Consider the following 27,117-nt stretch of genomic DNA (forward strand, 5'->3'; position numbering starts at 1 on the left):
ATATTATTGATGTGACACGTTGGTGTTAATGTGGCAGTAATGAAGGTAAGAACTTCAGTGAATAGCCATTGTTACCCACAAAACAATCTACAGTACATTTTACCTAAGCGTTCAAAAAGGACAGAGACTGAGAAACTAATAGCAGTATTTCAGAGCATCAATTCTGCATGCTGAAAATAAATTTCCTGATTTAAAACCCACGCTCTCTAAAGTGGTGGAATTGTAACACAATGTGAAATCTTTTCATTGATGTTAAATGTCATTCCTCCTCCTGAGAGGTGTTGTGAAGATCAGATACTCACTCTGATGTCTGTGTGTAGAAAGATCCACTGTACAGTTCAGGAGCAGTTCAGTCCACATAGCAGTGCTGTGAGTTTATGTAGTAATGTCAGTTACAGGACGGCTGTCTGATTGATGAATGATGCTCTTGGTCAAAGCCATGAAAGTGGGGCAGTAAAACAAACGTCCAGAGGAAAAGGCCTTGTCAGATTTATCCCAGGACATAAAGGGTGTGGGACAGATGACTCACCTGTGTGTGCTGTCAAGTTCACCAGTACATTCGTGCGAGAAACAAACGCACACACACACACACACACACACACACACACACACACACACACACACACACACACACACACACACACACACACACACACACACACACACACACACACACACACACACACACACACACACACACACACACACACACACACACACACACACACACACGCACACGCACCTTTCTTCTCTGAAGTAAAAGAGTCAAAGTAAGAAGTCCTCTCCTATCAGTGTGAAGGTCCTGCTGTCAGATTTAAGACAGTAATAATGTGATCTCACAGTGAGCCCTCAGAGAAAGTTTAACACTAGAGAGAGAGGGGACCACGGTGGAATGAGAATCAACTTAAAGGACAGGGTCTTTTTAAATATGCCCTGTGGTCTGGTCTTACATTGCCATGCAGGGGGAGTCCTGATAAGACTGAGATGGGATGGGCAAGCAGCTCACACCAAACAGGCCTTTCAGCTAAGACCAGCCACACAACTAGACACAGAGCACACGAGACCAAATAGAGATTGCTGCTTTACCGCCATATAAACTGTGGGCATAGAAACACACCTGCAAAAAAAAGGACTCCTTTGAAAAACAGTGTTGGGTTGTAATGTTGTTAAGATGTTGTATTTGCCAAGCTTTCAGTTGCTTCTCTGGGACGGCCTTTCAGTCACCACATGAGTAGATTACTGTCATTAACGCTTCACTTCACATGAACAACTCTCATTCATTCATTCCACTGGACCACGACCAAAAGAAGGAAATGAAGTCTCAATACTTTGTCTACAAACAGGTTTCCTCAACACTCTAGCAGGACTCTGGAACAGAAAGGACCACTGTTTGTGAGGGGGGAGGGTGAGGAAGAAAAACTCTCAAGGGTGACACAATGAATGCTTTTCATGGCCAGACTATTCTCCTCCCAAAGTCAGTCGGCATTCCAAAGGCTCTTTCTTAATTCCAGGACATAAAAAACACGCCAAAGCACATTTGTGAGCTTCCTTGCTCTCCTTCTAGGTCCTAATACCACATGCCAATCAGCCAGAATCACCATAGTAACAACAACATGGCAGACATGCTCAGAGACTCAGGGAGAATGGCGGATTCTGTTCCTGCCTTCCTTTCTCTAATACCCTGTATTCACACAGGGGGGAGTGGCATGGTGCTGGGCTGTTGGCAGTCACGTCTCACGGCTAACCGGGGACATATGAGGACTCCCAATCAGACGACCCAGCTAACCGGGGACATATGAGGACTCCCAATCAGACGACCCAGCTAACCGGGGACATATGAGGACTCCCAATCAGACGACCCAGCTAACCGGGGACATATGAGGACTCCTAATCAGACAAACCATTTAAAAGTAAATGACACCCAAGCGAACCCTCAAGACTCCCCTTTGCTCACGGTTGCCAAATGGTCTGTAATGCAGCCAGGATGTGTCTGTGCGAGAGAGAATGAGGCCTGGGGATGCATGCAGAGCAGCGGAACTAGGAGACATTGTGTGTCTGCATGTAAACAGCTGGAGAGTAAAGCAGCCGGAACGGGTTGAACCGGCTGCTCCCTCACTCCTGCAGTACCTTTACCGACAGCACTATGCCTTCCAACGCCTGCAACTATCTCAATCTCTCTTCCTTCCATTAACTTTTAAATTCCACATCCGATGATGTTATCAGCTTAATCTGCTCTGAATTACCTTGGTTAAAAAGGATTGATAGAGCTTTCTGTTGTTGTCAAACAGAGGGAGAGGAAACACAGAGGAAGGGGGAAGAGGAAGAGATGGGGGGAGCCTGGAGGAGGAGAAAAAATGTCCCCTGTGGGAACAGGAGTGAAAAAGAGAAAGTCAATGGAGGCGGCAAAGTGCCAAGGCAAGCAGTCAGCTAGCGGTATATGCATTCATTAGAGAACTACAGGCTTCATTGGGAGGCCTGGGGGTACTCTAATGTTGTTAACATCAGATACAGGGACTGATTACTTTCCACTTGATGATGAAAGACAAATACAATGCCACAGGCCTCCAGACGGACGTAAGGGAGAAAAGCAATGCATTAAACATCCCTTTGATGTGTGTGTGATTGTGGCAGCAATTCCATAATTGGTACATGCTTACACACAAATGTCCAATGCATGGAATATTCTAATGTGAGCTGTGATGTCATTATCTGTAGGAGAGAGAGAGTCCAACTGAGGAGAGTCCGACTGACTGAGGAGAGTCCGACTGACTGAAGAGAGTCTGACTGACTGAGGAGAGTGACTGACTGAGGAGAATCTGACTGACTGAGGAGAGTCTGACTGACTGAGGAGAGCGAGAGAGAGAGAGACTGAGGAGAGAGAGTGACTGAAGACAGAGAGAGAGAGACTGAAGAGAGAGAGAGAGAGAGACTGGAGAGAGAGAGAGAGAGAGAGAGAGAGAGAGAGAGAGAGAGGAGAGAGAGAGAGAGAGAGAGAGAGAGAGAGAGAGAGAGAGAGAGAGAGAGAGAGAGAGAGAGAGAGAGAGAGAGAGAGAGAAACTGAAGAGAGAGAGAGAAACTGAAGAGAGAGAGAGACTGGAGAGAGAGAGAGAGAGAGAGAGAGACTGGAGAGAGAGAAAGAGAGAGAGAGAAACTGAAGAGAGAGAGAGAGAGAGAGAGAGAGAGACTGAAGAGAGAGAGAGAGAGAGAGCCTGAAGAGAGAGAGACTGAAGAGAGAGCGAGAGCGAGAGAGAGACTGAAGAGAGAGAGAGAAAGAGAGAGAGACTGAAGACTGAAGAGAGAGAGAGAGGGAGAGAGACTAGAGAAAGAGAGAGAGACTGGGGAAAGAAAAAAGAGAGAGAGAGACTGAAGAGAGAGAGAGAGAAGAGAGAGAGAGAGAGACTGAAGAGAGAGAGAGACTGAAGAGAGAGAGAGAGACTTAAGAGACAGAGAGAGAGAGACTGAAGAGAGAGAGAGAGAGACTGAAGAGAGGGAGAGAGAGAGAGAGAGAGAGAGAGAGAGAGAGAGAGAGAGAGAGAAGAGAGAGAGAGACTGAATAGAGAGAGAGAGAGACTAGAGAAAGAGAGAAAGACTGGGGAAAGAAAGAGAGAGTGAGAGAGGTTGTATAAATCCCCCTAAGCTATGTCTACACAAAATGGCACCAGGCAATGCACAACCATCAGCCAAAGCCGGCAGGTGTTACCTGAAACACTGTAAACACTGTCATACAGTTTATAACAGTAGCAGAGCCAATACCTGAGACATGGCTGTTCCAGGGGAAGGGACATGAAGCCGAGAGAGAGGTGGTTACTACTACTGCATCACCGTCACCCCCTCCTGCTGCAGTCAGAGAAAGCACCAAGCCCAACACGGTACACAGCGGAACCAGCTGCATCAGCCACCAGAAGACATTGATAAGTAGTGCTTGGACGTGATTCAAAAAATATAAGCTTAGGCTGCACTGAGCCATATTTGGAATTGGTTGGCATTACTGACACTACTGCAAACTCATTCTTCACAGGGATCAAATCTGCAATATGGCAAGCATTACCCCCACCTCCGCCTGCCGGCCCACATACCAAGACAAGCACTAGATCAAATAAATACTGTGGTGTGCTGTATACAGATGAGAAAGTGGACCGTGCATACAGTTTATGGCAGTGGTATTCAAAGTCAGGGTCGCAACCCCAATTGGGGTCGGGGTTATGACCCCAAGTGGGGTCGCCAGGGGAAATGCAATGCGGTCTCTCCCTGAAAAATGTAATAATCATAAGCCAATATATTAACATCTTTGAGAGTTCATTTGAAAAACACAATTTTATTGAGTAAATGTATTTATTGGTTTATTTTCATAAGATAAATCAATTGAAGGTTATTATTGTTGATGTAAATATCTAAATCTAGTGGGCGGTGGGGTTTTAAGGTTGTGTCAATAGATTTGGGGTAGGGTGTGGTTGAGAGGAATGCTTTGGAGAAAAATAGGGTCCTCAGAAATTCTGAAAGAATTGAAATACCACAGGTGGATGCCATAGAAAGACAACACAACCATGTACTTGGCCTGAAAGGGATAAACAAGCACAAAGTCTGTGTAATGTCTCATTTTGGCAGCTGAGGCACTACCTAAGAAAACAATGTCTAAATGATAACTTCCTTTCAGAAGAACACTGGGTGTTTCTTACCTTTCATTCCAAACTTCGAACGTCGGCCATATTTGTTGATGAGAACAAACAGGACAACGAGAAGGACACAGGCAAATCCAGCAAGGCCCACAGCAATAGACACCTGAAAGACGTCAAGACAGGGCTTAGTGAGAGTAAGTCTCACAATAAAGATATCTACCTCCAAAAAACTGAATAGCCAACAGTCATGAAGCCTACAGTAAATGCAGGGCTTGTGAAAACTGGATTAGTAGTGCAATGTTTTTCTGAAAACTGGATTAGTAGTGCAATGTTTTACTGAAAACTGGATTAGTAGTGCAATGTTTTACTGAAAACTGGATTAGTAGTGCAATGTTTTACTGAAAACTGGATTAGTAGTGCAATGTTTTACTGAAAACTGGATTAGTATTGCAATGTTTTACTGAAAACTGGATTAGTAGTGCAATGTTTTTCTGAAAACTGGATTAGTAGTGCAATGTTTTACTGAAAACTGGATTAGTAGTGCAATGTTTTACTGAAAACTGGATTAGTAGTGCAATGTTTTACTGAAAACTGGATTAGTATTGCAATGTTTTACTGAAAACTGGATTAGTAGTGCAATGTTTTTCTGAAAACTGGATTAGTAGTGCAATGTTTTACTGAAAACTGGATTAGTAGTGCAATGTTTTACTGAAAACTGGATTAGTAGTGCAATGTTTTACTGAAAACTGGATTAGTAGTGCAATGTTTTACTGAAAACTGGATTAGTAGTGCAATGTTTTACTGAAAACTGGATTAGTAGTGCAATGTTTTACTGAAAACTAGATTAGTAGTGCAATGTTTTACTGAAAACTGGATTAGTAGTGCAATGTTTTACTGAAAACTGCAGTTGTACATTATCCACTGGCAATAACAAAACAAAGAGAAATCAAAAAGGAGAAGCCCAAAATGAGAGAGAAAAACCATCATACGGTATAATTAGGACCTCCAAACAATTGTAAGTCGTCTCCCCTCCCATGTCACTGCTCTCTTCCCCATTAAAACCTTCAAATGAAGAAATAATCTCCATCTCGTCAATTACAGCACAAAGATGAGCGAAATTACATTTTTAAGAAGTTGTTAAACACAGTGGCCAAAAAGGAAAAGGCAGATAGGAGCGAGCTACAAGGCGAGGGAGTGAAAAGGAAACGGATTAAAATAGCTCAAACTAAAGCCTCTTTTTAGCTGTTGTTCCCAGGAAAAAGAAGAAGAAGAAGTTGATGTTGTGTACACAGGCTGTATCTCCACTAGATTAGAAAAGCCACTTAGTTGAGCACCACGGGGTTCTCAAACTCACCCCGAATGTGTCCTCCTCAGGCCTGTGTGTTACTGTGATGGTCGGTGTTGGAGTCCCTGTGATGAAGACAAAATAAACACCATTGATGAAAGTTCTGACAGGCAACCGACAGTTACATGTGCAGTATATCCTGAATACCTAACATGCAGTCTGCACAATCATTCTGAACAACTAGCCATAGGCATAGAGATGCACATACAGAGTAGGAATCCATGATGGGAGGGGAGAAGGGTGGGTATGACCTACAGTGTGTACCAGATCAAAGAATTATAGCACACGCCCAAATTTCTTGCAGCTAACTGATGTTATGCTTAATGCTTTGTAAACTGTGTAGAGTCCGTTGGGTTGTTGCCCTTCACAGATCTGCTTCCATTTCTGATACAATGAGACCTTTTCAAGTCTCTCATTTGTATCCACTTCTATGGAGACACTAATGCCCCTGGGTTGCCCTCCCATCATGCTCTCTGCCAACAGGCCGCGGTGCGAAGCAATGTGGTGTAGCGGAACGGAACAGAAAAGAACAGAACAGCGCCGGGTGTTTCTGATGAGCCCGTCTGTCCTGCCCGGCCTCTTCCTGCCTTCCTACCACCAAGTGGACTCATCCAACATCATTTTGAGCCCTGACAGTAACAATCTGTCACTCTTTCCCTTTCGCGTTCAGGATTTATTATGCGTGGAAAATCCCAACGAAGCTCTGGCATGATGTCAATTTGAGAGCCTGGGGATGAAGGTCAGTGGCTGTGCTTGCCTCTACATTTACCTCCTAAATTAGAACAGATTAAAGACTAAATGAGCCTGTTGGTCCTCCAACGATAGAGGTGTCTAGCTGTAACCTTGAGTCTTACCCAGCTAATGTAGGCAGTATATGGTGGCAACAACATTTTGGAATTAGGGTAGTGAATATCAGAAGATTAAAATGACATCAAATGTAAGCTCCCATGACCTTTTTGTTGCTCTGTTTATTAAATAGATGCCATGGTACTATTTACGTCACTGTGCTATTTACATATTTCCTGCTACTATTTCTTGTTGACTGTCTGAAAAGAAAAATCACTTACCATAACCCCCCCTAGAGTTGTTTTAATCACCTTTTGTTTCAGTTTAATCTGTGTGTTTGAGCTGGAGACTTCTAGGTTCTTGCATGTCATGGTACTATTCATGTCATGGTATTATCATGTCATGCTACTATTCATGTCATGGTACTATTCATGTCATGGTACTATTCGTGTCATGGTACTATTCGTGTCATGGTACTATTCGTGTCATGGTACTATTCATGTCATGGTACTATTCGTGTCATGGTACTATTCGTGTCATGCTACTATTCATGTCATGCTACTATTCGTGTCATGCTACTATTCGTGTCATGGTACTATTCGTGTCATGGTACTATTCATGTCATGGTACTATTCGTGTCATGGTACTATTCGTGTCATGGTACTATTCGTGTCATGCTACTATTCATGTCATGGTACTATTCATGTCATGCTACTATTCGTGTCATGGTACTATTCATGTCATGCTACTATTCGTGTCATGCTACTATTCATGTCATGCTACTATTCGTGTCATGCTACTATTCATGTCATGCTACTATTCATGTCATGCTACTATTCGTGTCATGCTACTATTCATGTCATGCTACTATTCGTGTCATGCTACTATTCATGTCATGCTACTATTCGTGTCATGGTACTATTCATGTCATGCTACTATTCATGTCATGCTACTATTCGTGTCATGCTACTATTCATGTCATGCTACTATTCGTGTCATGCTACTATTCATGTCATGGTACTATTCATGTCATGCTACTATTCATGTCATGGTACTATTCGTGTCATGGTACTATTCATGTCATGCTACTATTCGTGTCATGGTACTATTCGTGTCATGGTACTATTCATGTCATGCTACTATTCATGTCATGCTACTATTCGTGTCATGCTACTATTCATGTCATGCTACTATTCGTGTCATGCTACTATTCATGTCATGGTACTATTCGTGTCATGCTACTATTCATGTCATGCTACTATTCGTGTCATGGTACTATTCATGTCATGCTACTATTCATGTCATGCTACTATTCGTGTCATGCTACTATTCATGTCATGCTACTATTCGTGTCATGCTACTATTCATGTCATGGTACTATTCGTGTCATGGTACTATTCGTGTCATGGTACTATTCGTGTCATGGTACTATTCATGTCATGGTACTATTCGTGTCATGGTACTATTCGTGTCATGGTACTATTCATGTCATGGTACTATTTATGTCATGGTACTATTCGTGTCATAGTACTATTCATGTCATGCTACTATTCATGTCATGGTACTATTCATGTCATGCTACTATTCATGTCATGGTACTATTCATGTCATGGTACTATTCATGTCATGCTACTATTCATGTCATGGTACTATTCATGTCATGGTACTATTCATGTCATGGTACTATTCATGTCATGGTACTATTCGTGTCATGGTACTATTCATGTCATGGTACTATTCATGTCATGGTACTATTCATGTCATGCTACTATTCATGTCATGGTACTATTCATGTCATGGTACTATTCATGTCATGGTACTATTCATGTCATGGTATTATCATGTCATGGTACTATTCATGTCATGCTATTATTCATGTCATGGTATTATTCATGTCATGGTACTATTCGTGTCATGCTATTATTCATGTCATGGTACTATTCATGTCATGCTACTATTCGTGTCATGGTACTATTCGTGTCATGGTACTATTCGTGTCATGCTACTATTCATGTCATGCTACTATTCGTGTCATGGTACTATTCATGTCATGGTACTATTCATGTCATGGTACTATTCGTGTCATGGTACTATTCGTGTCATGGTACTATTCGTGTCATGCTACTATTCATGTCATGCTACTATTCGTGTCATGGTACTATTCATGTCATGCTACTATTTATGTCATGGTACTATTCGTGTCATGGTACTATTCGTGTCATGGTACTATTCATGTCATGGTACTATTTATGTAATGGTACTATGTCTTGTTGACTGTCTGAAAAGATCACTTACCATAATCACCATAATCTGTGGGAAAAGAAGACAGAAGAGTCATCATCAGTGGCGTGTTCAACCAATGTGTGTATGCACAGGGAATGTTCAACCAATGTGTGTATGCACAGGGAATGTTCAACCAATGTGTATATGCACAGGGAATGTTCAACCAATGTGTGTATGCACAGGGCGTGTTCAACCAATGTGTGTATGCACAGGGAATGTTCAACCAATGTGTGTATGCACAGGGAATGTTCAACCAATGTGTGTATGCACAGGGCGTGTTCAACCAATGTGTGTATGCACAGGGCATGTTCAACCAATGTGTATATGCACAGGGCATGTTCAACCAATGTGTGTATGCACAGGGCGTGTTCAACCAATGTGTATATGCACAGGGCATGTTCAACCAATGTGTGTATGCACAGGGCGTGTTCAACCAATGTGTGTATGCACAGGGCGTGTTCAACCAATGTGTGTATGCACAGGGCGTGTTCAACCAATGTGTAAATGCACAGGGCGTGTTCAACCAATGTGTGTATGCACAGGGCGTGTTCAACCAATGTGTGTATGCACAGGGCGTGTTCAACCAATGTGTGTATGCACAGGGCGTGTTCAACCAATGTGTGTATGCACAGGGCGTGTTCAACCAATGTGTGTATGCACAGGGCATGTTCAACCAATGTGTAAATGCACAGGGCGTGTTCAACCAATGTGTGTATGCACAGGGCGTGTTCAACCAATGTGTGTATGCACAGGGCGTGTTCAACCAATGTGTGTATGCACAGGGCGTGTTCAACCAATGTGTGTATGCACAGGGCATGTTCAACCAATGTGTGTATGCACAGGGCGTGTTCAACCAATGTGTGTATGCACAGGGCATGTTCAACCAATGTGTGTATGCACAGGGCATGTTCAACCAATGTGTATATGCACAGGGCATGTTCAACCAATGTGTGTATGCACAGGGCATGTTCAACCAATGTGTGTATGCGCAGGGAATGTTCAACCAATGTGTGTATGCACAGGGCATGTTCAAAGAAGAACGCCAATGGATGACTGGTGGATCACATTGAGCCCTGTGGGCTTAAGTTTTGTACAAGTGTGAGTTATTTTTTTCTTCCATGAAAGTGAAACATAATGTCACATTTTTTATTTCGAAGAATATGATAAATACCTTACAGATTCAACTGTCTTACTTTATCAACATAAAATTGTGAAAGACCTGTTAAATGTTTTGTCATTTGATCATTTGATCATTTGCATTTGAAGCTTCAATCAGGTCTTGAAAGAGTACTAAATAATTCACAACTATATTTTCTCGTGTTCTTTGTTTGAGCAACACACTGGCCCTTTGACCTTTTGGAATGACCAATGACGAGTTTAGTTACATCATCTATACATGTGGAGCGACTCTCGTTTACAGTCAACTGGAAACTCCGGAAGGATCTAGTTCTGCACTAAACAGGATGCGAAACACCAAAGCATTTTCAACCTTTTACAGATTAGTGGGCCCTTTGGGCCTGGACCAGGGTTGAGGGGAACTGTTATAGGCCAAATGTTGCTGGAGCTGCTAACAAAACATTTCATCTGACATTCTTGTGAGCAGTGCTGTTGTGATTACCCTTGTATTACTATTTATTGCTATTAAAAAATATATTTCAAAAGTTTTTTGTTCTATCTTGGTATGATGGGTGGGGTGGGAGGGAGGGGAATGAAGGACCGGGGAGCTTGTACTGTTATCAAATGACAATCTACAAGTAAGGGATTTCTCTCTAAAGAATAGAGCAACATTCCCAATGAGATCTTATCTTCACCTCTAAATAAATCCCCTTTATTAATAGAGGCGTGACAGCGAGAGAGACTGTTTCTACATTCACCAGTGAACCCGTTAATAAGACAGTAGCACTTAACAGTTTAAGCTCTGCTGCTCCGATCCATGCAATATCCTGTTGGACTCACGAAAGGTCGCAGGTATAACGCTACTTTATACCTGCACTGCTCTGCATAGCTACAATAGCAAGTCAAATCTACCTACCGTCTGAAAACGGGGCGTTGAGGAAGTGTCCATACACTGTCTTGGTGGTGACTCCTAGGAAGTTGCTAGCTTCCAGAGTGTAGTTGCCGTTGTTGTGGTGCGTGGGGTCCTTGAAGTTGAGACATCCCTCTAGGTAGTCCTGGTAGGTATCCATCTCAGTGCGGATGTAGTCACTGGGGGGGATCTCCTTGTCCCGGTGGAACCAGCGCAGGGTAGGCTGGGGGTTACCGCGCACTGTGAACTCTATGCAGGTTTCATGGCGACGCTCGGGCTCGTCTAGCTTCAGGATGGTGGGGGGGACTGTTGGGAGGGAGGACAGACATAAACGAGGTATGTCAGAGATGTGTGTTTCAATGTGTTGGCATCATGACATGTGACACACACAATCTTCTAGTTACACTATGTACCAATGTTCAGGGGGTGTGACTTGTTATTTCTTGCTTGTGAGTGGTTTGAAGGCCAGCAGTATAAATGGTGTTTTGTTGATCTCTGAAGCTGCTGCTAGGATGTGGCTGCTGACCACAGGAACAGTGGGTTGTCTCCAGGCTTTTGGCTGAGTGGACACATCACCCGCTCTGAAGGATGGCAGCCAGAGGCAGTAATAATATCACACCTCATAAAAGCGCCCACCATATACTGTAACTCCACAGCCATGGTCGGTATGTTGAAAGCTAGCTAACCATCTGCAATTACAGGGCTGTAAATGTGCCATACTGAGCTCACATAAAGCATCAATCATACTTCGATTCACTGTTAATATACACATTAAGAGAGCATGCCAATTTCTTCATTGTTAGTTAATGCAAGGTAAAACGCAGGGGGTCTCTGTGAAAACTAAGTGCTTGAGAGAGAGCAGGGCGAAAGAGAGAGCGAGAGAGAGAGAGTGTGAGAGAGGTTAAGAGAGTGTAGGAGAGAGAGAGACTTGAGTTTGCAGATCTCATCATTATCTCTGGCAATCAATACTGTATGTATTGGGTACTGAGAGAATAGTGTTACACCCCTGTTGCCATCGCCCGTCAGTATGAATGTAAATGCAGGAGCAACAAACAATTATCATATTACCCTGTAATGGTATCCAGCTAATGGAAACAGTGTGGTCTAATAAAGGATGTAAGTCTGGGCCAGAGAAATGTCCACCATAGTAACAATAAAATGCTTAAACATTTTTTAAATAATAAATAAAAGCTACGTTGGGGGAGTTTAACTGAAAAGAAAAGTTCTAAATATTGTTTCAATATATGTACATTGATTGATTGATTAATCCTATGCTACTGAAATATAAATAACATACATTTTTCTAAACTAATCCAATCATTTAATTTGATTGACAATATATTCACTTAGGATCTCACTTGTTGAAGGCCACAGGACTGAAAATGAATGAATGCAACAACCATGTCTGTGTCTCTAGCAAACACAGTCATGGGTGGTACTGGTAACTCAAAAATTCACTCTAAAGGAACCATGTCAAATATGCAAATGCAGCTTAAACTCCTACAGCAGGGCTATTCAATTCCGATCCTGGAAGGCCGAAACATTCCTTGTTTGGGATTTTGTACGGTTCTTCAAAGAACCATCCCATTTATGGTTCTTCAGAGACCCTACAATGATTCCCTTATGCCATCGATCTCGATAACCTAATTTGGTTCCAACTTTGAGTGTTCCTTGAAAACAGTGTTTTGTGATGATCATAGGAACATCGTGCCAACATAAAGTGTGGAACCTTAGTGACGCGAATATCAAACTGACAGCAATTATTTCCTGGCTTGACTGTCAGTTAGTCTAACTAATCACCACAGCTGTTGACTCTCTGTTTTAAGGCGTTTCCAACAGACACGCCAAGCGGCTGTTGGGATGATTGGCAATTACCAAGAAAACCAAAAGAGCATGTGGTTTCATAAAGAACATCACAAACAAAAACAAATGGCTTTGCAGTGCAGCACCAGTGCACCGCCACTGAATAACTAGCAGGACCTTCCAGATGTTTCCCAACGAACAGGGTCAGAGCTCCCCTCTCCTCGCTCTGCTGGAAAGCAATCGCGCACATTATGTGATGAACATTCTATAAATCGCTGTCATCTTTCACGGAAAGGACCACTGCCTTCTCATCAATGAAGTATCCACATCCAAGGGAACCACCCGCCAGCTCGCACGGATCAATACTCAACACAATGACCTCTCGGCACTTACAGAATGTAGAGGATAGAACGCATAACAGTACTGATAGAATGGATAAGAGTAGGCTTAGTTATATAATGGATGGGATAGTATTGGAATGGTAAGAATACGATAGAAAGGAGCAATGATCGAATGGATAGAATTGCATGGATAGGAGTACTTATAGAATGGATAGGAGTACTTATAGAATGGATAGGAGTACCTATAGAATGGATAAGAGTACTTATAGAATGGATAAGAGTACTTATAGAATGGATAGGAGTATTTATAGAATGGATAGGAGTGCTTATAGAATGGATAGGAGTACTTATAGAATGGATAAGAGTACTTATAGAATGGATAGGAGTACTTATAGAATGGATAAGAGTACTTATAGAATGGATAGGGTATTTATAGAATGGATAGGAGTGCTTATAGAATGGATAGGAGTACTTATAGAATGGATAAGAGTACTTATAGAATGGATAGGAGTACTTATAGAATGGATAGGAGTACCTATAGAATGGATAAGAGTACTTATAGAATGGATAAGAGTACTTATAGAATGGATAGGAGTATTTATAGAATGGATAGGAGTGCTTATAGAATGGATAGGAGTACTTATAGAATGGATAAGAGTACTTATAGAATGGATAGGAGTACTTATAGAATGGATGAGAGTACTTATAGAATGGATAGGAGTACTACTTATAGAATGGATAAGATTACTTATAGAATGGATAGGAGTATTTATAGAATGGATAGGAGTACTTATAGAATGGATAAGAGTACTTATAGAATGGATAGGAGTGCTTATAGAATGGATAGGAGTACTTATAGAATGGATAAGAGTACTTATAGAATGGATAGGAGTACTTATAGAATGGATAAGAGTACTTATAGAATGGATAGGAGTACTTATAGAATGGATAGGAGTACTTATAGAATGGATAAGAGTACTTATAGAATGGATAGCAGTTCTTATAGAATGGATAAGAGTACTTATAGAATGGATAGGAGTACTTATAGAATGGATAAGAGTACTTATAGAATGGATAGGAGTTCTTATAGAATGGATAAGAGTAGTTACTGGGTAGCCTAGTGGTTAGAGTGTTGGACTAGTAACCGAAAGGTTGCTAGATTGAATCCCCTAGCTGACAAGGTAAAAATCTGTCGTTCTGCCCCTGAACAAGGCCGCTAACCCGCTGTTCCTAGGCCGTCATTGTAAATAAGAATTTGTTCTTAACTGACTTGCCTAGTAAAATAAAAAAACTTACAGAATGGATAAAAGTAGTTATCCAACATAAACTCCTTCTTATAGAGTGTAGCCTAAGTTCAATAGTCATCATAAAAGGGAGGTTCCTTAATGAGGCATTTTACACATATAATTCCACTAGTCTACTTTATAGAAGAATGTGCATATGCATGGCAGCATTTACATAAAATAAGACAATTAAACATCTCATTAAAAGGGAAATCTGCAGTTGTTACATCCATTTTTTTTAACCTGTAAATGAATCATATAAACCCATCCCTCAGCTTTTTACTGAAACAGGGGTGGGGAGAACACTTTGTTATTGCTTCAGCTGCAGATTGCCGCTTTAACTGCATTTAAAATCTAAATAGTGTTGTAACAAGGTGCTTTACACCTCTACATTATTCATGGTCTGAATGTGATCTGAATATTGGTGTTATCTGTTGGTACATTGGCCTCTGAGATGAATATTGGTGTTATCTGTTGGTACATTGGCCTCTGAGATGAATATTGGTGTTATCTATTGGTACATTGGCCTCTGAGATGAATATTGGTGTTATCTGTTGGTACATTGGCCTCTGAGATTAATATTGAGCTGAATACCATCATCAAACAGCAAACACTTGAGAGTGTTTGTGGTCTGCAATTTGATAAATAAAACGTTGAACTTGAACTGGTCATTGGTAGCTACGTACAATGGACAGTGAGCTGGATGGAGGCGTTGGCCATCCCCACTTTGTTCTCTGCTATACAGGTCAGCATGTAGAAGTTGTCATCACGGCTCACGTTGACCAGGGTCAGGTTGATGGAGTGGACATTGGGCCAGTACACGTTGGACTGGACAGAGCAGGAGAGAAAGACAAGTGAGTGATACTGTAGGATAAAGACAGTGCATTGGGGCAGACAATTTATTTTATTCAGCTACAATTCTCTGCATAAAGCAGGTTTAACTGCATTTTCAGAAAGCTATGAAATCACAAGCACACAAACACAGTTGGTGTCAGTTCCATTTAATTTCCTCAATTGGACATAGAATTTATCTTCATAGCACAACAACAGAATTCCAGAATTGCCTGGAATCTAAATAGACTGCACCCTAAAGTTGCACTGTAGCTAAAACTAACTCCAAGGTCACACGCCAAGTTGTTTCCTGCAGCTACCTAGAGACAAAGCACAATGGTTCGACCATTACAATGAAGAATAGCACAGTGCATTATGGGTCCCTTTGTGTGTGTCCTGGCTAACCCACCTGGTGAGTGTTGATGGAGTGGAGGTCATTGACGGTCCAGTCCACCTCAGGGAGGGGGGATCCAGATCCATTACAGGTGACGGTGACTCTGTCCCCCTCAATCACTGTGAGATTATAGTGGGTCACACTAATGTCCGGCAAGTCTGGTGGGGCGAGGGAGAGAGAGAGAGAGGGGGGGGGCAAAGAGAGAAAGAGAGAGAGAATACAATAGCAGCCAGACACAGCACACTTGAAATTCTGACTGAGACACTTTAAGCTATTGTGAATTCTATTTGTGAGCGAGACAGGAAGGAACAAGCAGAGTTTCACAAAGGTGAGTTGTCATCACTCTTTTTGCTCGACTCTCATGAGATAAGTTAAGCGTTTATGTAATTCTTGTGAAAGTGATATATATGGCCTACCCACTGGGCAGACAAATTTAAACCTCTACTTTTGATTTACATTTGGTTGAGTTGTCAACTAATGTGAATTCAACGTTGGTTGACAATCCATGGCAACGGATGTAGGTTAAATGTTGAGTGAAAAAAATACTAAATTCCTCTACGTTGTTGACGTTTTGCAAACCCAATCAGTTTTCCACATTGATTCAACGTCATCAGACATAATTTTGGGGGTTGAAATGATGTGGAAACAATGTTGATTCAACCAGTTTCTTCAACCATGGGATGATTGAGGAGTGTGGAGGGGGGATCATGGCGGCGGTGGCTCGTACCACAGAGGGAGATATTCATAGCTTGGAGAGGGATCTTGGAGGCTCCGTTGTTGCAGAATAACAGCTGGGTGTGCAGGCCAGCCTCCCCTCGCTGCTGCCATAGCTGGATCCAGCGGATATCACAGCCACACTCAAACACCACTTCTTCCAGCCTCCTGAGAGAGAGAGAGAGAGAGAGAGAGAGAGAGAGAGAGAGAGAGAGAGAGAGAGAGAGAGAGAGAGAGAGAGAGAGGGAGAGAGAGAGAGAGAAAATATATGTTGAGAAACAACACAATGCAACTGGTCATTTAATGTGCAGTCAGATGTAGGTGAAGGACATTGTTATCATTCAGTCCAGCCCCAAACATTCATCACGACATGCCTGGGGAGGAACTGGAGACATTCCATCTCATCTCCAGGCCAGGTTGGGCTAACTGTACCGTGTGACTGGGGCTGGGAAGAGGGTGGACATGATTTGGACTTGCTTTTCCCTCAACAAACATGGGCCCTGCATCAGAGGTAAATGTCCGTACCTGCGTGAAAATCGGTGCAAAGAAAACCCTGTGTGTTCACGCTATAGACTTCCTTTTAGCATGGGCTGCGTCGCGATCCACTGAACCGCCGATGTCGGCCATTCGCCTATGCGGTAGACAGGCACTTCCCAAGTCAGTGTTGTTGGAAATGATAGGATGCCAAAAAGTTACTTTCAAGAAAACGTCTGTCAAGTCCAAATGGTTTGAACTAGAAACTATTTAGTCTACCCCACTATCGAAAGCTGAGACTCTCAAAAGCACAAGCATGTAGACTGTTTTGCTCTACGTTTTGCTCCACAAGCATCACGAGACACATCTGAAGGTAAACCGGTATCAGGAGGAAAACATTTATGGAAGTGAATTGGGCATTTCCACGTCAAAGGTATATGGGTAATTTTTTATTTATCTCATAGATATAGGATAGACAAATCAAATTATTTGTTTTTACTATATGTTTGTATATATGTTATTCAATGCATTTTATGTGTTAATAGCAGTAAGGCCAAATTCAATGTGTCATCCCCCAAAAATGATATTTTAAAAATTATAGCTATAGAGGTCCTAAAACTCAAAACCAATTATCTTTATGATCCATGGTATCTTTTTTATTGTATTCTTTTTGTTGTTGTTGACCATCTTAAAACAATTCCATTTGCAGTGTTGGGGAATAGTGAACTACATTTAGTTCAACTACTAATTAAAATACATTTTGCAGTAGCTTGGTGGTAGTTGAACTCAATTCATATCTAGGTAGTGTTTTCAGGAGTTAATTACTCTTTTTCTGCCATGTAGCGGTGTATCTAACTACTGGAACTACACAACTTTTTTTTGCACAAAAAATCATATATACAGTAGTTTGGACACACCTACTCATTATTATTTTATTTTTTTTACTATTTTCTACATTGTAAAATAATAGTGAAGACATCAAAACTATGAAATAACACATATGGAATCATATAGTAACCAAGAAGTGTAAAAAAAAGAGATATTCCTTCAAAGTAGCCTCCCTTTTCCTTGATGACAGCTTTGCACACTCTTGGCATTCTCTCAACCAGCTTCATAAGGAATGCTTTTCCAACAGTCTTGAAGGAGGTATCACATATGCTGAGTACTTGTTGGCTGCTTTTCCTTCACTCTGCGGCCCAACTCATCCCAAACCATCTCAATTGGGTTGAGGTCGGGTGATTGTAGAGGCTAGGTCATCCGATGCAGGACTCCATCACTCTCCATCTTGGTAAAATAGCCCTTACACAGCCGGGAGGTGTGTTTTGGGTCATTGTCCTGCTGAAAAACAAATGGTAGTCCCACTAAGAGCAAACCAGGATGGCGTATCGCTGCAGAATGCTGTGGTAGCCATGCTGGTTAAGTGTGCCTTGAATTCTAAAAATATCACTGACAATGTCACCAGCAAATCACCCCCACACCATCACACCTTCTCCTCCATGCATCACGGTGGGAACCACACATGCGGAGATCATCCGTTCACCTACTCTGCATCTCACAAAGACACAGTGGTTGGAACCAAAAATCTCACATTTGGACTCATCAGAACAAAGGACAGATTTCCACCGGTCTAATGACCATTGCTCTTGTTTCTTGGCCCAAGCAAGTCTCTTCTTGTTATTGGTGTCCTTTAGTAGTTGTTTCTTTGCAGCAATTTGACCATGAAGACCTGATTCACGCAGACTCCTCTGAACAGTTGATGTTGAGATGTGTCTGTTACTTGAACTCTGTGAAGCATTTATTTTGGCTGCAATCTGAGGTGCAGTAAACTCTAATGAACGTATCCTCTGCAGCAGAGTTAACAATGGGTCTTCCTTTCCTGTGAAGGTCCCCATGATAGCCAGTTTCATCATAGCACTTGATGGTTTTTGCAACTGCACTTGAAGAAACTTTCAAAGTTCTTGACATTTTTCAGATTGATGGACTGTCGTTTCTCTTTGCTTATTTGAGCTGTTCATGCCATGGTCTTTTACCAAATAGGGATATCTTCTGTATACCACCCCTACCTTGTCACAACACAACTGATTGGCTCAAACGCGATAAGGAGGAAAGAAATTCCACAACTGAACTTTTAACAAGGCACACCTGTTACTTGAAATGCTTTCCAGGTGACTACCTCATGAAGCAGGTTGAGAGAATTCCAAGAGTGTGCGAAGCCTGGAATGAGTAAGTGTGTCCAAACTTTTGACTGGTACTGCGTATACACACATTAAAATACAAAAACACAGTCATGGGAAGTACAAATATAACATCACAAATCACCCATAAAAACAGATACATTCCTCCATAAATAATAAAACTCCCCATTTCAATCATTACAATTGCCCGAACATCACCAGAACATCAAGATAAAATGTATTTTGAATTTTGTTCCAGATATTCAGTGTATTAAAAGGAACCTCAAGAGCTACCCAATCCTGTGAACGGTTAGGCAACATAGCTGTCTATACTTCAACAGTGTAGTTAGATAAGACAGAAGTTTATGAAGTAGGGCCTTATAAACAAAAAGGGAGTAATGTCGAGATATACGGGTATTTAGCGAAGTCCAGCCAATCTTTTAATACAAGATGGAGCGATGAGTATCAAAACTGTCACTTGTAACAAACAAACAAACAAATATCAACATAATCAAGAACAGATCAAAAAGGTTGACTGAATAATCTGCTTCCTACTGCTTAGAGAAGGGCACAATCTGTTGAAGTAGAAAAAGACAACTTTAAATCTTAGCTTCTTAACCAGCTGATGATCTATATGTTTTTAAAATGTCAAATCAATATTAATCCAAATGCTTAAGTATTTATATACTGGAACACCTTTGATTGGAGAACCATCTATTGACTGAACATTTAGTTAATCTGAAACATTCTCACGAGAGTTTAAAAACAACATGTATTTTGTTTTGCCTGTATTAAGCACACGTTTTCAATCAGCAAGTGATTCCTGCATAGCTATAAATAAAATAAAATAAAATAAAATCTTATTTTATTTGTCACATACACATGGTTAGCAGATGTTAATGCGAGTGTAGCGAAATGCTTGTGCTTCTAGTTCCGACAATGCAGTAATAACCAACAAGTAATCTAACTAACAATTCCAAAACTACTGTCTTATACACACAAGTGTAGGGGGATAAAGAATATGTACATAAAGATATATGAATGAGTGATGGTACAGAGGCGGCATAGGCAAGATACAGTAGATGGTATCGAGTACAGTATATACATATGAGATGAGTATGTAAACAAAGTGGCATAGTTAAAGTGGCTAGTAATACATGTATTACATAAAGATGCAGTAGATGATATAGAGTACAGTATATACGTATACATATGAGATGAATAATGTAGGGTATGTAAACATTATATTAGGTAGCATTGTTTAAAGTGGCTAGTGATATATTTTACATAATTTCCCATCAATTCCCATTATTAAAGTGGCTGGAGTTGAGTCAGTGTGTTGGCAGCAGCCACTCAATGTTAGTGGTGGCTGTTTAACAGTCTGATGGCCTTGAGATAGAAGCTGTTTTTCAGTCTCTCGGTCCCAGCTTTGATGAACCTGTACTGGCCTCGCCTTCTGGATGATAGCGGGGTGAACAGGCAGTGGCTCGGGTGGTTGTTGTCCTTGATGATTTTTATGGCCTTCCTGTAACATCGGGTGGTGTAGGTGTCCTGGAGGGCAGGTAGTTTGCCCCCGGTGATGCGTTGTGCAGACCTCACTACCCTCTGGAGAGCCTTACGGTTGTGGGCGGAGCAGTTGCCGTACCAGGCGGTGATACAGCCCGCCAGGATGCTCTCTTGTGCATCTGTAGAAGTTTGTGAGTGCTTTTGGTGACAAGCTGAATTTCTTCTGCCTCATGAGGTTGAAGAGGCGCCGCTGCGCCTTCTTCACGATGCTGTCTGTGTGGGTGGACCAATTCAGTTTGTCTGTGATGTGTATGCCGAGGAACATAAAACTTACTACCCTCTCCACTACTGTTCCATCGATGTGGATAGGGGGGTGTTCCCTCTGCTGTTTCCTGAAGTCCACAATCATCTCCTTAGTTTTGTTGACGTTGAGTGTGAGGTTATTTTCCTGAACACCACACTCTGAGGGCCCTCACCTCCTCCCTGTAGGCCGTCTTGTCATTGTTGGTAATCAAGCCTACCACTGTTGTGTCGTCCGCAAACTTGATGATTGAGTTGGAGGCGTGCGTGGCCACGCAGTCATGGGTGGACAGGGGGTACAGGAGAGGGCTCAGAACGCACCCTTGTGGGGCCCCAGTGTTGAGGATCAGCGGGGAGGAGATGTTGTTGCCTACCCTCACCACCTGGGGGCGGCCCGTCAGGAATTCCAGTACTCAGTTGCACAGGGCGGGGTCGAGACCCAGGGTCTTTACTCACCTCGGCTACAGTGAAGGAGAGGCCGCATGTTTTGTTTGCAGGCCGTGTCAGTGGCACTGTATTGTCCTCAAAGCGGGCAAAAAAGTTATTTAGTCTGCCTGGGAGCAAGACATCCTTGTCCGTGACGGGGCTGGTTTTCTTTTGTAATCCGTGATTGACTGTAGACCCTGCCACATACCTCTTGTGTCTGAGCCGTTGAATTGAGATTCTACTTTGTCTCTATACTGACGCTTAGCTTGTTTGATTGCCTTGCGGAGGGAATAGCTACACTGTTTGTATTCGGTCATGTTTCCGGTCACCTTGCCCTGATTAAAAGCAGTGGTTCGCGCTTTCAGTTTCACGCGAATGCTGCCATCAATCCACGGTTTCTGGTTTGGGAATGTTTTAATCGTTGCTATGGGAACGACATCTTCAACGCACGTTCTAATGAACTCGCACACCGAATCAGCGTATTCGTCAATGTTGTTGTCTGACGCAATACGAAACATATCCCAGTCCATGTGATGGAAGCAGTCTTGGAGTGTGGAATCAGATTGGTCGGACCAGCGTTGGACAGACCTCAGCGTGGGAGCTTCTTGTTTTAGTTTCTGTCTGTAGGCAGGGATCAACAAAATGGAGTCGTGGTCATATGTGTCGCGGAAGTTAGAATAGCAATGATCCAAGGTTTTGCCAGCCCTGGTTGCGCAATCGATATGCTGATACAATTTAGGGAGTCCTGTTTTCAGATTAGCCTTGTTAAAATCCCCAGCTACAATGAATGCAGCCCCAGTATGTATGGATTCCAGTTTGCAAAGAGTCAAATAAAGTTAGTTCAGAGCCATCGATGTGTCTGCTTGGGGGGGAATATATACGGCTGTGATTATAATCGAAGAGAATTCCCTTGGTAGATAATGCGGTCGACATTTGATTGTGAGGAATTCTAAATCAGGTGAACAGAAGGACTTGAGTTCCTGTATGTTTTTGTGACCACACCACGTCTCGTTAGCCATAAGGCATACGCCCCCGCCCCTCTTCTTACCAGAAAGATGTTTGTTTCTGTCGGCGCGATGCGTGGAGAAACCAGCTGGCTGCACCGACTCCGATAGCGTCTCTCCAGTGAGCCATGTTTCCATGAAGCAAAGCACGTTACAGTCTCTGATGTCTCTCTGGAATGCTACCCTTGCTCGGATTTCATCAACCTTGATTGAATTTACCCCTTTTTCTCCCCAATTTCATGTTATCCAATTGTTTTAGTAGCTACTATCTTGTCTCATCGCTACAACTCCCGTACGGGCTCGGGAGAGACGAAGGTTGAAAGTCATGCGTCCTCCGATACACAACCCAACCAAGCCGCACTGCTTCTTAACACCGTGCACATCCAACCCAGAAGCCAGCCGCACCAATGTGTCAGAGGAAACACCGTGCACCTGGCAACCTTGGCTGGCGTGCACTGCGCCCGGCCCGCCACAGGAGTCGCTGGTTCACGAAGAGACAAGGATATCCCTACCGGACAAACCCGGACGATGCTAGGCCAATTGTGCGTCGCCCCACGGACCTCCCGGTCACAGCCGGTTACGACAGAGCCTGGGCGCAAACCCAGGGTCTCTGGTGGCACAGCTGGCGCTGCAATACAGCGCCCGTCAACACTGCACCACCCGGGAGGCCCTGAAAACAATGTTAAATAAAACATGTGGGTTATTGAGCCAACAATGATGGGCGCTGCACACTTAAGCAGACCAGGATCCAATTGGTCGGCCCCTGTGGATTTCTTGTTGTCTAATGCTAGCAAAGCATCTAGGACTTCTTTTTCTGTAAATAGCCTAAAAGAAAAGCTTTGACTATCATTCAGCAAGTTTCCCCTATCAGCATCCAGCCCAATATCACTGTGAATAGGCTTAAAAGTTATTTCAAAGAGATTACTTGCTGAAATAAAATGGTGATTAAATGCATCAATGAGGCCAGTGTCTGAATTAATTTGTTGTGGCAGAGAGGAGGGAGTAGAACCCTTCAGGAATTTGACAGTTTTCCAAAATTTTGCCGGGTTCCCATTACAATCCGGAAGAGCGGTTACGTAATGATCAGATTTAGCCTTTCTGATTTGTCTAACACAATGATTCCTCAGTTGCTTAAACACTTGCCAGTCTGGGAGTAAGCCTGTGTTCCTGGCCTTGACCCAAGCATCATCTCTTTTATGAATGACTTCTGATAATTCCAGAGTGTACCAGGCATTCAATCTACCTTTAACCCTTACTTTTTTGAAGGGAGCATGATTATTCACAATAGTATTGAAGACATCTGCAAAAATGCTAGATAAATCAGGTTCAGGGATAGCTAAAATACATTAAATGTCACTAAATTAAAAATAACGTAAAAAACAACAACTATTCACTGAAGTTTTTAAAAGTTCCTCTTTGTGATGACATAAGACTTAGATTTTTGTATTCTAACATCTCTAACACATACAACTGGGTAATGCTCACTAATGTCTTGGGCGAAGACACCAGTAGAAATATCTCTCTCTCTGGTGTATTCGTTAAAATAAGATCAATCGGACTTGACTTTAAAGGATCTTTAGGGTTGGCCGTGTAGGCTTAGTCACCAGCTGGATTAGGTTTAGATCATTACACATGTCTTTTAGATGTTTTGAAGCTTGCATTTCCCAATTAGTTCACTCAGCACAATAACTTCTGATTTCGTAATATGTACTGTAAAAAATATATTTAGTTGTTTCAACTATATATTATTAAGTAACTGGTTTCACAGCCTTTTTTTGTACTAGCTGAAGTTAACATTTTTAGTTGTTCAAACTTTGCTACAATATGAGAAAACGTAGATTAGGCAAAAAGTCTGTCAACTTAAAATGATGCGTTTGCTCAATTTGTCTAATATGTTCCTTCAACTAGATAATATTGTTTTGCATCTTACCAAAAAAAGGCTGTCGAACTAACTACACACACAGTGCTTTTAACGTACAATGTTTACTTACATATTTGACACACACTGAAATACATGTTTACTTACACTTTAGTATTCATTATGTCCTCACCTGGTATTTGAACTCAGAATCTCTTGTTTCACAGCATTCCAATCTTCCTGCCCTGTCACCATGTTTGTGTATATAACGGATATCACCTGTATTGCTACACTTTGCACTTCAAAATAAAGCTTGGCTCTGGTAAAAGTACAATCAATAAAAACTATTTTATTTATCATAGTGATTAAGATTAAAACAGGGTAATTTGCCCCACCAACATTAGACAACTGTAGAGAAAAAAAATAAGTAAATCAAATCAATGATGGGGAAATTAGTCAGATTAATTTATAATTGACACAGACATGGTGGCGTAGCAGGAAGATTAAAATTGCCACCAAGAGATTGTGAGTTCAAATCCCAGGTGACGACATCATAATTGCTGTATAAATTAACATGGACAACGTGTGTCAAATATGTCTTTTGAAAAATGTGTATGTTAAAAGCACTGTATTTGTGTGTAACTAGTTCCACATCCTTTATTAGGTAAGGTGCCAAGATGATAATTTCTTGTTGAAAGAACATATGGGACAAATTGAGCAAACACATCATTTTAAGTTGACTGAATTTTTGCCCATGTTTTCTCATATTGGAGCTAAGTTCAGGTAACAAAGAAGGCTGTGGAACCAGTTCCTAAGGCATTTCAGATTTACATATAAGAATTTTTCAAAAAGTAGTTTGTAGTGAACTACTTTTTCAAAGTAGTTTAGTTAAATAAACTATATTTTTCTTGAGGGTAGATTTAAAGTATCTTAACTTCTCCCATTGGTAGCTTGGTATATTTTCAGAGTAGCTTCCCCAACACTCTCCATATGTTAAGTTAGTAGAACCCCCCCACCCAACGCCCCCCTCCAAGGGCTGGGAGCAGATGGACCTGATTTGGACTTCCCCTCAACAAACACGGGCCCTACACCAGCCCTGGCTAAATCATTAATGTCACATTAATGTGAAAGATTTGGATGACACATTTTAAAATGATAGCAGGGTAAAGCTGACATCGTTTTCATACAAACTAAATGTTTTCTTTGTAGAACCACCCAGAGCAAATACACTTTGAAATCCAATATGCTTTGGTGGGTGTCCGTAAATTTCAATATTGAAAATAGAATATCACAGTGCATGAGGATGTACTGTACAGTAAGGCTCATATTATTCTGAAAAAGGATCAATGATGGATGGAGAACAGAAGGGAGGGAGGGGTGTGATGTCAATACCCTGTGATGTTCCACACATGCAGTACCCACAACCCCCCTCACACCCCGGCCCTCCAGATCCTCACACCCCGGCCCTCCAGATCCTCACACCCAGGCAGCTCCGGTGAAGAGTGTGGGGCTCTGATGAGACACACTGGGTAGATATCACTGTTCGCTCCCCCTCTGCTGCTTCAAACAAACCTTTAATATGGCATCATGTCATTTCCTCAATTTGAACCCTTAGATGGATTCTCCGGTACTCTAATATACGTTTTAGCCAGTAGTTCTGAAAGTAGCACTCACCAAAAATTGTGATTTCTTGGCTAATTTATATAAAACAGTAATTCTGTTCATGAACTACACCAGCCTAAAGCAGGAGGTTTAAAAAATATTAGTAGTCGCCAAAGTTCCCGGAAGATGTCTTTAAGACACATTTATCCAGACATTTCGTATTCATTAAGATTAGGAGAATGGGTCAAATGAACAGTCCTCACAATTCTTGTGCAATAATCAAATATTCAACGTGCCCATTGTTCTCACAGCAATTACAACACTATTCCTTTTCTTTCCTTCATCCTCATGGGAAAACTACTTTCCACTTTTGACATCTTTCCTGACTTTGCAATTATCATCACATTTGTCACATTTGTCTATGGACCAGAAAATACTATGAAGTGGCAGTTAGGTTGTCTAATCCCTTTAGTTCCACATGATGTGCACCACTCGCTTAAAGGGCCCTGGCTGCCTGCTGCATGGCTCTCTAAGGGCCAAGCTTGTCCCTCTATAGGGCTGGGGAGAGGAGCTTCTATCTAATCTCCATGGGTGGTACAGCACAGCACACTGGGTCCAACATATGGAAAGAGAGAAAAAACACCTAGACCTGGATGACATTTCATAAAACACTGCATCATCTCAGCTAGCTGTGTGCATGCACGCTTATTGATGAACCATTTTTGCAAAATAGAGATAACCTCTCTCATTTACAAGATGGGGTCAGAGAGTGTCAAGTCAAATAAAATCTCATTTGATTTGATACGCGCTTCATAGACTAATGCTTACTTCTGGGTCCTTTTCCAACCATGCAGAGTTAAAGATAATGTAAAACATTTGATAAAAAAGAGAATTAGTGACAGAAGGCATAAATACACAGTAAATAACGAATAAAAATAACGAGTAAAAATAACATAGCTATATACAGGGAGTAGAAAACAACATGGCTATAGACAGGGAGTAGAAAACAACATGGCTATAGACAGGGAGTAGAAAACAACATGGCTATAGACAGGGAGTAGAAAACAACATGGCTATAGACAGGGAGTAGAAAACAACATGGCTATATACAGGGAGTAGAAAACAACATGGCTATAGACAGGGAGTAGAAAACAACATGGCTATAGACAGGGAGTAGAAAACAACATGGCTATAGACAGGGAGTAGAAAACAACATGGCTATAGACAGGGAGTAGAAAACAACATGGCTATAGAAAGGGAGTAGAAAACAACATGGCTATAGACAGGGAGTAGAAAACAACATGGCTATAGACAGGGAGTAGAAAACAACATGGCTATAGACAGGGAGTAG

The 27,117-nt window shown here is 41.8% G+C and overlaps 1 protein-coding gene across 5 annotated transcripts in view; it reads right to left on the reverse strand.

The window, feature by feature from the left end:
- The window catches only part of ntrk3a (neurotrophic tyrosine kinase, receptor, type 3a), a 298,611-nt gene that overhangs the window by 119,138 nt on the left and 152,356 nt on the right, over positions 1-27,117 (reverse strand). For 3 of the 5 annotated variants that reach the window (XM_052465649.1, XM_052465648.1, XM_052465646.1), the window contains exons 5-11: positions 16,436-16,590; positions 15,724-15,866; positions 15,170-15,311; positions 11,063-11,362; positions 9,043-9,057; positions 5,971-6,026; positions 4,677-4,779 (exon numbers count right to left, since the gene is read on the reverse strand). In XM_052465649.1, coding sequence (XP_052321609.1) covers positions 4,677-4,779; positions 5,971-6,026; positions 9,043-9,057; positions 11,063-11,362; positions 15,170-15,311; positions 15,724-15,866; positions 16,436-16,590 — 914 coding nt within the window. The remainder of the gene's footprint in view (positions 1-4,676; positions 4,780-5,970; positions 6,027-9,042; positions 9,058-11,062; positions 11,363-15,169; positions 15,312-15,723; positions 15,867-16,435; positions 16,591-27,117) is intronic. The other 2 variants (XM_052465650.1, XM_052465647.1) reach the window with 1 other exon arrangement.

This window comes from Oncorhynchus keta, chromosome 17 (genome assembly GCF_023373465.1).
Source record: "Oncorhynchus keta strain PuntledgeMale-10-30-2019 chromosome 17, Oket_V2, whole genome shotgun sequence".
NCBI lineage: Eukaryota > Metazoa > Chordata > Actinopteri > Salmoniformes > Salmonidae > Oncorhynchus > Oncorhynchus keta.